This window comes from Diabrotica undecimpunctata, chromosome 2 (assembly GCF_040954645.1).
Source record: "Diabrotica undecimpunctata isolate CICGRU chromosome 2, icDiaUnde3, whole genome shotgun sequence".
Classification (NCBI taxonomy): Eukaryota; Metazoa; Arthropoda; class Insecta; order Coleoptera; family Chrysomelidae; genus Diabrotica; species Diabrotica undecimpunctata.
The window spans coordinates 153,227,175-153,241,115 of NC_092804.1; the positions used below are offsets into that span (position 1 = coordinate 153,227,175).

The 13,941-nt window shown below is 32.4% G+C and overlaps 1 protein-coding gene across 1 annotated transcript in view; it reads left to right on the forward strand.

Annotated features, from left to right (window-relative positions):
• The window catches only part of LOC140435069 (uncharacterized), a 70,385-nt gene extending 63,926 nt beyond the window's left edge, over positions 1-6,459 (forward strand). Inside the window, exons 7-8 of the mRNA XM_072523761.1 lie at positions 1,104-1,420; positions 2,917-6,459. Coding sequence (XP_072379862.1) covers positions 1,104-1,420; positions 2,917-3,150 — 551 coding nt within the window. The 3' untranslated portion in view covers positions 3,151-6,459. The remainder of the gene's footprint in view (positions 1-1,103; positions 1,421-2,916) is intronic.
• Positions 6,460-13,941: the final 7,482 nt, after the last annotated feature.

Sequence of the window (13,941 nt, forward strand, 5' to 3'; positions counted from 1 at the left end):
ACTAATGAGATCAGAATCCTATTATGGAAGCCAGATGGTCAAATCTACCTCTACAGAAGAGTTGGAAAACAATTCGGCAGCTGCAGTCTCGCCTAGACTGTTAGTTTTGGAGTTGATGGCATAATTCTTTGGGAAGGTATTAGTTGGGAGGTACGTACCGCACTTGTGAAAATGATTGGACGGATGACAGGTGATTCTTACGTTTAAAACATCCTGTAAGATCATGTTTTGTCATATGTTGGGTACATTGGATATGAAAGATTCACGTTAATGCACGATAATGCTCAACCACATGCTGCTATCATAGTGAGTAATTATCTTGATGAGTTTCAAATTCGAAGAATGGATTGGCCAACGTTTAGCACGGATTTAAATCCAATAGAGCACATGTGAGATCACCTTAAACGCAGCATACGACAAAGAAATCCAGTTCCAAATACGATAGAGCAGCTTCGGCTTGCTGCACAGGATGAATGGAATGCAATTTCCCAAGGATATGTCCAAAATTTACTTGCAAGCATGGCGAGAAAGTTGCAAGCAGTAATAAGAGCTAGAGGGGGAATACTCGTTACTGATCATGCACTTCTTTAAGTTAAAACGACTTGTTTAAGCAATTTTAATTATCATTTAAGTTTCGAGTAAAATAACTTTATTTACCTAATATTAAACATTTATTTTTTTCGCAATTTTCTCCGCATAAAAACTTAAAATTGTTCATTAAACATTGTTAAAATATACTCTATTTTACAATAAACGACTTGATTGACCAGAATTTATTTTGAAAAAACAAAATTTAGAAAATTCCAAAATATTCGATATTTTTGTCCATGAGTGTATAATTTATTATAACATTCACGTTCAATACAGAGACTGTAGAGGTTAAATCCGAGATTATTGTTCAAGGTCTGGTATTATTTCTTTTAGATTTGCCAGTATTGCCATAGATCAATTGCATAAAAATACTTTGATCGTTTTCAACTTCTTTAACTTTTAGTCTAAGTCTAGTTTAACTAGTATTTTTATTTCAACTCGTCTTTAATAATGTCTGAGTAGACAAAATGTTAATAAGAAATAATTCCATTATTCTCCTTAATTATTTCTAGGTATAAACCAAATATCCGTAACGCTCAAAACCCACACCGACAAACCCATCGCTGTTGCTTATACACCAACGGAACCGAATTCTATCGTAGACAAATATTCGATGCCAAATTACGGATCTCCAGTCATACCCGAAATAAGGCCAGGCGATTCTAATAAAGTGTTTACAGTTAGCGCTGTAATGCATGCTCATCATGAGAGTCCATCTGGAATTGTAAGTAGCGTTGATAACATACATAGAATCGATGAAACTTCTAATCATAAAAACGATTTGAGCGTACCCGATTATCCAAAGTTGGATTTCGAAGCGCCATTTCAGGTAAGCTTAAATTATTTTTGAACAAACAACTGCGCTCCTACAGTCATATTATATACATGTATATAGATATAGTATAATAGTTTTGTTTTTCCCACATATTTTTCGTATCTTTATGTGTCTATTTTTTTTATTACGATAGGTCCGTAACTAGTTTATAATGAGCCACCAACGTTTTTAAAATCGAGAATTCAACTGGTAGAATTATGTATTTACTTAATCGTATTAAATATTTACTTAATCTCCAACCGACTATTTTGTGGCTCGATTTTTATTTTGTGTTCAAATGATAAATGATTATGAGTGAAATATATAGATACCATCATTCTCTTTGATTTTATCCTCGGGATCGGCTTCCCTAATACATTTCTCTATAAATTTCTCTTTTGGGTCATACCAATATCAATTCTCTTTAACTTTTTTCTTCATCAGCTTATCTCGACTGTTCCTTTCCTGAACAGTTTTTGTTCTAAATCCCCTTCAGTATTTGCTACTAACACTACATTATCAGCATATTAACAGTAGAGGAATGTTACCATGTAGTTTCCCTGTTATCTGATCAAACACTAATGTCCTAACACTAGTCAACCCATACATTGTCACATATGTTGCTTTATCGATAAGTTTTGTTGGGGCATATATATTTAGTATTTGGTGAGTCACGTTCATTATCTCGTGAGAAGTAATTTGAGATTTCCGTGGCATAACGACCTACTAGGCATTCTATTGTGAAGTAGTTTTGTTAGTAATGTTCCTTCTTAGACTACCCCGTTTTTTTATTTTTATTAATTTAATTCATTCTGGTTCCACGTGTATGGAAGATTAGGGATTCATACCTAGCGAGCTATCAAAATGCTACGTGGTCCATAGAATTGCTGCAGAGAATAGGCAAGGAACGAGAACTTTTCTTCAATACAGTGAAATTAAGAAAAACATCATACCTAGGCCACATATTAAGAAATAATGAGTACCAAAGAGAGGACTAGAAAGGAAAAAACTATCGTGACTAAGAATGATCCCACAATGGACAGGGTTAAAATTTTAAACAGCTAATAAGAACAGCTGAAGACAAAGAAGAGTTTTAAATTGTAATAGCCAACCTCTTTAAAAAGAAAAACCTATGAAGCTCCCAATGTGGGTATAAGGCCTAATATAAAAAGATGCGCTTCCTAGTACCTCTAATAGACAGTTTGTGGCAATTTTTTTTATACACGCCAGTACCATGCAGGTTTGAGTATTATTATAGTGTGTATTGCTCTTTTTTTACTTACATGTTATTACGAGTATTATCTTAATTCCCTAGTAGCAGTCTGTCCGACTCAAGACCCATTCACACGTAAAAATTGAACATCACGATGGGGAACATATCCTCATTATATAATAATTAATATTTTTGTATATTTAGCTATTTTTTGTAAAGTTACTAGAAAAATAGCTAAATTAAGCACACTATTATGTTACATTACAAAATATTTCAACTTTAATTAGTATGTTTTCAGGCTAGTTTAAATATTGAAAATACGATGAATCAAGGATGGTCCGTTGTAGTCCGAAACAAGAACACGACAACAACAGAATCTCCAGAGGCAACAACTCTTCCTTACGCAACGACTAGTGAATTCGACATCGAAAATTTCAAACCGCAACTTGAAGGAGGTTTTAAACCAATTTTCAATTTTCCCGACGAGGACAAAAAGTTCGTAGATACCAAAGTGAGTGATAGGGACGAGTGAATTTGACACTTTTAGGCTAGATAGATAAATATAACTTATCGTATACAATCACTTAACATTTTGCTGTTTATACAAGTTAAGAATGACATTGACGCTGCAAATATATTCTTCGGTTTATATTAAAAAATGTGTTTACGATTAGGAGAAGTTAAGAGTTTATTTTTATATTTGTATACTGTGTATCAAATATCGATCAAAGAATAGGTAGGTATATCTATGGGATTTGATCTCTGTGCCTTAATTTTTAAGCCTCGAGTGTGATTTTTTATTTCTTGATAAATCCCTTAGTAAAAACTAAGTTGGAAGTATGTTCAAATAGGTTTTCAGAATATGATAATACAATACATTAGATTAGTATATTCATGTTATATTCGTACTTTAATATTCTATCAAAATTCTAGAACAATGTGACTTTCGAAGTTAATTCACTTCCATCTATCTCTTCTTAATTATATTCTTTATATCCTAATATTATGAAAAAGAGGGCATTGAAACCTTTCCAGATATTCAATTGCATCGTATGCGAAGTTTCTCTGATAATAGTATACCTACGCGCAGCGAAGACAAACCAAAACAGATTTTCAATTTCGTGCAGCTCAAACTCGAATGGTATTGACACTGATAATTACGGCAATATTCGAAAATATTAAGATGCACGGTTGACATCTTGGCATGGTATGGTTCTTCCTTTCTAGTATTTGCTTTGTCATTAATTTTTAAAAGTAAGTAAGACCTATTAAAGTATTATTTAGGCAGGTCCAAAAATATTTAAAGGAAAGCAAATTATTGGCTTCTATGTCTAATCAATAATCTTCAATATGTAAATGCTTGTATACGATAAGTTTGAGGTGAAGGTGGGATATATAAGTATTGACATTTTTGTTTCTATTGCTAAATAATTTTTAATAAAAATGTCATCGTCGATATGAGAGTTGGATGTGATACAAATTCTGTCTTCAATTCAGGAATCATTTAGCTACATTCGAGATTAATATAAAAAGTTTTGTTGTTTTTTATTAAGAAAGCAGTACTAAAATAATTCGATTTTCTGTAAGTAATATTGCTCAGTTCTTCAATTTTATGCTGTCATGATTATTTAATTTGTCTTCTTCTTCTTCCTCCTCTTTCTAAGCAACTCTGGCTTATTACTTGGCGGATTAATACCTCTATGGAAGGTTGTCACTTCGTTTTTTGCACGGTCATCCGATACTTCTTCTGTCAATTGGTGATTTATCTCTTGCTATTTTGACGACGATGATCATGATTATTTCATGATAATAATGATAATGAAAATATCAAGGAAACAAGGGACGGAAGATCAAATAGAAGTAATGATAGACAACAAAAAATAATACAGACAAATTCATACAAATACTTAGGAACAGTAATCAACAACAAAGGAGACATCGAGGGCGATCTTAACAACAGAATGGAAAACACAGGAAAACTATTCCAAGCACTAAATAGAGGATTCCTTAATAACAAAGAAATATCAACAAAGACCAAGATGACAATATACAAAACAATATATAGACCTACAGTGACATATGGAGCAGAAAATTGGATATTAAACAAAAGACATCAGAGCAGAATTCAGGCAGCAGAGATGAAATACCTCAGAAGAACGATAGAAGTAAAAAGAACTGATAGAATCAGAAATGAAGAAATAAGAGAAAGACTCAAAATCAAACCGATACTCGAGTCAATCAAGGAGAAAAAATTGGCATGGTTCGGACATCTAACCCGGATGGACAATAATAGACAAGTAAAAAGAGTGTGGGACGCCAAATTAATAGGGAAGAACAGAAGAGGAAGACCCATTAAAGAATGGAACAGTGACATCTCGCAGATACTGCAGAGTAAGGGTAAGACTTGGCAGGAAGCAACACAGATGGCATCCAATAGGAAGGAATGGAGAAAGTTTGTTAAGAGCTAGAACACCTCAGAAGACTGTCAAATATTGTAACTTAATGAATTGTATTTTAAATGTCCCAACACCGAAAGGTACAAATGGGTCTATTGATTAAGTAAAGTAAAGTATTTTGACGACACTAATCTCTTGGACTATATCGCTCGCTCTATACATCTGCTTGACCTCAGCATTTTTTCTTATTCGGTATTGGTTGCTATTAATGTCGTGATAAGGCCCAAAGATTCTTCTGAGGATTTTCTTCTCAAAACATCTTTCTTTCAGTTTCTTTGGCCAGGGTCCACGTCTCACACACATACATACATGAGCACCGGTCTAATCACCGTTTTATATATTCTAATCTTTGATGTTCGTGTTAAGCTTTTAGATTTAATAGTATTGTGGAGTCTGTACATTCATCTGTTTGCTGCCTGAATTCTTCCTTTAATATCCCTTTGTTTATTCGTTTATACCCGTTTATCGTTATCCGTTTTATAATTGTATTAATTAATGTTGTTAATTGTTCTATCATTGCTGCTCCACAATAGTTCAGTAATTCGTTTGGTATCCCGTCTTTACCTGCTGCATTTTTGTTCTTTAGCTGTTCAAGTATTTTACGAACTCCCTGTATATTTATATTAAGTTCTTCATTTGTGGTGTTTGTGTTTAATTTGCGTATAAATAAATTACCAGCACCTCTTCATATTCCTAGGTTAATTAGAAGAGTGGAAACACTGGTGTTATTACAAGAACTTTATATATATCAACAAATTTAAATTACATATGAACTTTTCTTGCAATCACGTGCCTAGAGCACAATGTTTAACTAAGGAAACAGTTTTCATCACAGTTACTCACAAATTTTAAGGACTTAAAATAAAGGTAGCATAAAAAAATTTCGGTGCCTAACCGAAACCCGCCCCCCACAGGAAAATTCTGGGTGCGCCACTGATTTTATTAATATAAGTCTCTAAACCTACATAAAATAGCTTCTAAGTTAGGATTCTGAAATTGTAGACAGTTGTAACAATCCATCTAAAGCCCCAAAAACAATAATTGTGAAGAAACACGAACTCTTACATCGCTTGTCAATTATTGTGTACTAGTTTAGTAATGTCGGTATTTATTTATATTAAGAACTATTTATTTTCGTACAAATTCCTTTTAAATAAGTTTATAGTATTTATTTATATTGTATAAATGAGATGAGTATATGCTATTATTAAGTTTAGTTAAAATATTGTAGATATATCGTAATTTTACGTTTTCTATTTATTTACCACTCAAGTTACTCAAATTCTTACCATGTATTTCTTTAAAAATATGTGATACTGTTACATTTCTATAAAAATGAATGTATATCTACGAATAAAACCTAATTTTTCGTAATAAATATCTTACAAAATTACCAATGGGTTTATATTTGCATCCTCTTCTTGGATCTAGGATAGTACATTGAAATCTACTTATAGTAAAAAAATTATAACAGCAATTTATTTTTTAAATGCCTCGTCAGATCAAATTTGAGTCATGTCTAAGGAGGGCTGTAAAAAGGAATGGAAACGCAATGCATCGTTTGTGCATTACTTGCACAAACGTGCAAGTGTTGCAAAGGATGCTACCAATACAATACTGTCTTATAGAATTATTTATTATTTAATTTATGTTTTTGGCATTATTAGACACTAATTGATTGGTTGATTAGTGCCGAATAAGTTTTATACCATAAATAAATTATTTCAACATTATAACATATCGACGTGTGGCCAAAAGTATACATTATTTCTAAACCAAAGATGTAGATGTGAAATCATCTCCATCCGTGGAGATTTAAATTTGCCATTATTCTAATTTGGGAGATTCTGATGAAGAATTTTCCTTTTTGGAACAATCTCCTTTGATTCATCGACGTGTCAGGCAATATAGACGAAGAAGAGAAGTGTGGGTCAATCATATTTACACAAAAAAAAACGAGTTTGAGGAATATGCTCATTTGTGATACGATCTTCAAGTCGATGACCCCCACTTCTCCTATTTTCGAATAAAAAAAGGATACATTTCAATACATTCTTAATGGTCACTAGAGAACACGGTTTTAGCCCCTACCGGCTCGGATTCGCACACATTCAACACTAATAACACATTCACACAAATCACACCCACACTAATCCAACAGTGAAAGGGGTCCTCTTTCTGCTACCGAAGCATCCACATCACCGGGACCACCGGCCGACTGCAGCCTCCGTTACTTAACACGGGGCCTGTGGTCGGACGGGGAAAATCTAGGTGATTCGACGGAGCCAAGTAACATCGAAATGGTAGCGTCCATCACTGTTGGATTAAACACACACACACACACACACACACACACACACACACACACACACACACACACACACACACACACACTCACACACACACACATTCACACTGGGCATAATGCGACAAGTTGACTCTCGAAAGCTGAGGGCCTCCATTTGCGAGCACGTTCGATCACAAAATTACAGTGCAATACACTGGTTTTGGGGTCGAGTACAAGCTCGAGAATGACACAGGAACAATAGTCACTAGAGATCCGACTCTGTCACCTCTAGCTCAAAAAACACACACATTCACTCTGGAAAGAACATCACAATCCAGACAAGCCTTTCACCTCTGATTCGAATAGTGACTCCATCTCGACAGCCTCCAAGACGCCCCACCAGAAGACGAACGCTAATGCGACAGTGGTTTCTGGGACTGTTTGCTTTTGTTCTGCTACTCTCAATAAATTCAAACTTAAGCCTGAAGAGGATCGAGCGATCCTAAACGGGTACAAATATGTTCAATCCTTTCGAAATAAAGAAATCCTTACCCTATCCCGCAAAATGAACATTGGATGATGATACATTCTTAACCAAATTTATATTAAACTCGAAAAATTCTGTAATTTTCTGTGTATTTTATAGTTCACTTTATTTTATACAGTTATTTATAATATACTAACTGTGTAAAATATAACTTAACTAAAGTTAAATCACAAAAACAAATACAAAATGTATTTTGTCATTTTTTATTAATTAACAAGTTAGATATTACATCGAACCAGAAGTCTGCAGTCACATTGCTATGAGATTAAAATCATGAAAAAAACCCGATGTTCACTGTACGTAGGTTTTTCGAATGAGCTGAGGAGGAATCACCCGCAGAATAATTTGGTGTACTTGAGTTCTATAGCTGAAGTTCCTCCATAAAAACGTCCATCATCTTTAGGCGCACAATCAATTTTCTCTCTTTTGGTATATCATGGAGATATGTTAACAAACTCATAAGAAATTAATAATCTCCATCTAAAGTTTGTGATGATTTTTGCTCTAAATACTTTATTTTTTTACTTTCAATTTCAAGGAGTTTTTCATTAAATGGGAAAAATTCGTTTTCCCCGAAAAGAAATAATGTAAAATGTAATAAATGATAAAAATTAAATGCAAAATATTCACCTACCCGGAAATTTCATTTCATTAGAAACCTCCTTCCACAAATGTTTTTGTACATATCGCATATGATACTTCGATTCACGTTGATCCCACAGATATTTTCTCTCCTGTAAGATAAAAATTAACCGTTCACAGTCCATTGCGTCAATCTCACGTGATCCAAGTTTCACACTATTTCGCAATTAGATCCCAACATGCTGGGATCGGATGCGGCATCGTCCGAATTCGGACGAAAACCAACATTCTCTCCAAACCACGTGTTTGAAACTTTCGTCCGTTTTCGACCGAAATCGGACGAATTGATTTCGCAGCTTTCCGGATCCAGTGGACGTGAGGCCTTAGCCTTTTTTCTTTGCTGTCTAAAGATAAATTCACATTCAGATGGCAGCGTTCCAGAGATAGGCCTGTACTTTCTATATGCCAGAAATAACTACATTGTTGTCAGTTTTTAATCGTACCTACAATCGTACGTTATGGGCCGGCTCCTATAAAAGAATTATAATTTCGGAAATATTTATGAATGTGAAACGGAAAAATACTACATTTTTTTAATTATATAATTTTTCTGTTGGTATTTTAAAAATAGAAAGTTATATTTCGGAAATCTGGTCTTTTCGGAATTATATCTTCTGTTCAAAATTGTTTACAATTCGTGGAAATGAAATAATTATTTGTATAATCCGTTTTTGATCTTAATGTCCTTTTAATGACAAACTTTCTCTACCTGCATTTACAGTTACAGACATTAAAAAATAATTTAGAATTAAAAAAATATACCTATTTATAAATTCAAAATTATTGTCTAATGCCAGCAATTATAAATTCAGGTAAATACTTGAGAGTCATTAAAAGAATTTTCAGTTGATATCAGACGTTTGTGTCGTGTCAGTGTCAAAATGGCCGCGAGTGTAATAAAATTCAAAAACGGTAATTTGTTAAATGGTGAATGCAAAAAAATAGTGTTAAATGTTTTTAACTATTTATCAAACAGTAATAATGATAAAAGTGTATCAACAATAGTGCGGGAAGTTTCTGCTATGACTGGAGTCTCTGAGCGAACGATATTCCGATATAGAAGTGAAAGTAAAAATGGTCCACTCGTAACTCCTACAAGAAAAAAAAGAACCGGTTATTTGAATAGTCATGAGAATAGATATGATGAAGCAACTCGGTCTAGAATAAGACAAGTAGTGCACGGTTTTTTTATGGACAATATTCCTCCAACCCTTAACGTAGTACTAGAAAAAATTAAGCAAATGGAGCATCTTCCGAATTTTTCCAAGAGTACGTTGAGAAGACTATTGCACGACATGGGTTTTATATATGGCAAACAAGGTAGAAATTCAATATTAATAGAAAAACAAGAAATAGTCGCTTGGAGGCGTCACTATCTCCGGGAAATAAAGAAACTGAGGAACGAAGGAGCCAATATCATTTATATGGACGAATCATGGGTTAATACTGGAATAACCAATGGGCAAGTATGGCAAGATACAACAATAAAAAATAGCCGACAGGCTTTCGTAAATGGACTTACCACAGGTTTAAAAACTCCGACCGGAAAAGGACCAAGATTTGTTTTAGTCCATGCAGGAAACAAAGACGGATTTGTTGAAGGTGCTGACATCACTTTTCTTGCCAAAAAAGGTGCTGAAGATTACCATGAAGAGATGGACGGAGATCTATTTGAAAAATGGTTTGAAGAGATGTTAATACCGAATCTTCCAAAAAATAAAAAGAATGTCATTATCTTGGACAATGCATCTTATCACTCTAGGAAATTAAATTTTCCCAAACAATATTGGGTGAAACGTCAAATTAAGGAGTGGCTCTATGAAAAGGACATTTATTTTGAAGAAGATTACTTAAAAAATGAACTTCTGGAAACTGCTAATGTATTTAAAAATATTTATGACAAATACAAAATTGATTGTATTGGTGAAAAATACAGGAATCACAGTGACGAACAATGCTGCGTAGATGTACATATCTTAAGACTTCCGCCTTATCACTGTGAACTGAACCCAATAGAAATGGTGTGGAGTGAAGTGAAACGGTACGTGTCCTCTAAGAATTCAAGTTTCAAACAAAACGACGTTAAAACATTGATTTATGAAGGTTATGATAAAGTACAGAACAATGGACATTGGAAAAATTACGTCAACCATGTTATAAAATTGGAGAATAATTTTTGGACAGTAGACAACATTCAAGATGACATTGAACCTATTAGAATTTCATTAAACGATGACTCTGAAGATGAACTAGATTATGAAAATGAAGATGATTGAAAATTGTTTTTCGGGGGTATTCTTTTCTCAGTAAAGGTAATAAAATATTTAGTTGATCTGGTTGAAATGTAGCACACTTAAATAACTCATTAATCGACATAATTTCAAGTAGTTATATTAGACGTCATTATGCAAAAAATAAAGTTATGAACATTTAATAAATTAGTGCACAATTGAGGCCCCTAGAACACAAGGGGTGTAAGTGCCAAAAACAAAGTTTTGAAAAATCTTTGTTCAAAGTTCGATATAAATTTAAAAACCTAGGTAGCACTTTTTCAGTTTTCAGCATGTTTTCAATGACATGTAATTTTTGATGGTGTTATTGTTGTTAATGTAGAAAGTTTGAAGCCAAAAGTACGTGCCTGTTGTTAGATATCAGTTGCTAAGTGATAAGCAACTGCACTTACACCCTTGTGTTCTAGGGGCCTCAATTAGGGGTTTTTTGCAATTATCTCAGTCATTTGTTTATGTATTTTAATTTACAAACTAAAAAATTAAAAAACTGTTTAAGATCTGCAACATTTATTTGAAACATTTTTCCCTAAAATGCACGAGGAACAAAATAGGCAAAAAAATGATTTTTTCCAAACTTCATCTTTCTTTAAAAAATAAACAAAGCAAAATTGGCTGTAATTCTTCAAGGAATTATCATCAGTTATCCCTTATCTACCGTTTAGAACATTAAAAAACCTGTAGAATATTTTTCATATTTTTTTCCCTATTAACTGCGGTATTATGTATAAAAGCATTTTAGGAATTATTACCATTTATTTCATTCACGAATTTTCTATTAACAACTTTAGCTTACCTAAACATATCTTAGTTTACCGTGAGTTTGGCCCTGCTTATTTTACAAAAGTAGCAAAACTTACAATGGCAGTAGAATTGGCAACGCTGTTATCCTATATCCGTACACTGCCATCTCAACGTGACTTTATCTATAGTAATTAACGGACTAACGTTATTGATGTATATTTGACTCAGTTGTCTAAAATTAGTTGAAGTAAATAAAACACAATTTGGCAAAACAACTATATATAATACTGAGAGTTTTGTATATAGAACCATATCTTAAACTTCTAATTTAACAATAACTATTATTGGCAATATATCTAGTATACAGATAGAATACAATAGTATAAAACAGTCATATATTATAACAATAGTGTTAAACCTAATAAAACTAAACACATTTTAGTTTCACATGCTTTACAAACCGAAGGTATTTTATTTTAGTAATAGATGCCATTACTTTCAAATTAAATAATGTTTTATCTTTGATTATCTCTACAAACTTTTGATTACATTTCGGATATATTGATTATTTGTAAAAAACACCAATAAGTGGATTTGTAAAAAAAATCTAACAAATATGTCTAATTCATGCAGTTAATAGTGTTAAATCTTACGCATTCTGACAGAAAATGAACGCCTATTGAACAACTAAAGAATATTGTATATTTCAAATTGAATGCACTTCATTGGCGTTCTAATGAAAGAATAATCTAAAACATCTCCTTAACTTTAACTGAGCTAGTTTAACACAGTGTAGCTATAGATAAAACTAAAATGTGCTTGATTTTAATAAATTTATTAAAAATACTTCTTAATAATTATAGTAGGTTGCGATATATTTAAATTGAATACAATAATCGAGACAGATTGGTACTACAAGAAGAAAAGCAATTATATTATATAAAGGCAGTTTTATAAATAAAAAATAAAGCATTTTAATAGTAATAATCAGGCTTGATATGAAGAATATATATATATATATATATATATATATATATATATATATATATATATATATATATATATATATATATCTGCTTTATTAGAAGCACGCGACAGTTTACATACAAAATATGTGATATCCCTACCGGTACAGCCCAGCCCATCTTATAATTTGTTAATTTATCATTTAATTGAAGAAATTCAAATTAATGATAGAGCGTAAACATTGAGATAATGGTGTAAATGTAAACAAATAGACCAGAACATAGGCAGAGTAAGCGTGGCATGTAGAACAATCAAATCCTTAAGAACAGAGAGAAAGGAAAAAGCCCGTATCAGGCTAATACCGTTAAAAACGGGGAAAGATTATTATCAGAATCTATTTACCTATTATTTTTTACCGACAACCATTAGTTGTCAGTCAGATAGCCAAGCAGGACAGACGACCGACTCACTTTACTGTTGAATGATTTAGCGGACGGAGGTTCAAACCCTGGCCAAAAAAAGAAAAAGGCTACCGTAGTAGATAAAAATTCTAAAAGTAAAATTTGATGGTATGTCTCGCAAAACAGGAAAACAACAAAGTACATCGATGAAAGGCTACCGTAAATACGTACTGAGTATTTGGTCGTCACCAGTATGGTGCAACTAAGTTAGAAAATTTGCATCACTACAGGAGCAATGCGACCAATTTCTGGCATTAGAGTTGGAGATGGTTGCCTTCTATCGATGTACCTATTCTGTTTTGCAAGACATGCCATTACATTTTGCTTTTATTATTCACTCGTATTACCTTTTTCGACATGCAGCAATGCTAGGAGGATATATATATATATATATATATATATATATATATATATATATATATACATATAAGTAAACGTTAAATAGTGGGTTTGGAGCAATAAAAAATGAAACGTGTACTCTTTTAAATTTTTATTCCAAGCTTTCGCACATTGGTTATGTCCTTCATCAGGGAGCTACAAATGTGATGAATAAATTGTTGGCGTTGGTATAATTAATTAAAAAGTTCACTACTTACAAACTTAATGAGGTTGTATCAACGAAGATGTATTTTAATGTTGATGAAATTTATCATAGTTTCTCATCTTTTTTAATATATAAAACCTGTTTTTGGTTTAAAAATTTTAAAAATTACTGTACATCCAAAAACACTTAATTATTCTAAATAAATACATGACATTATTCTGACAAAATAATTTATCAATTGACATTTAAAAGAATTTTGTCAGAATAATGTCATGTATTTATTTAGAATAATTAAGTGTTTTTGGATGTACAGTAATTTTTTAATTTTTAAACATAAAAATAGGTTTTATATATTAAAAAATTACATAAAACATTATAATACATCTTC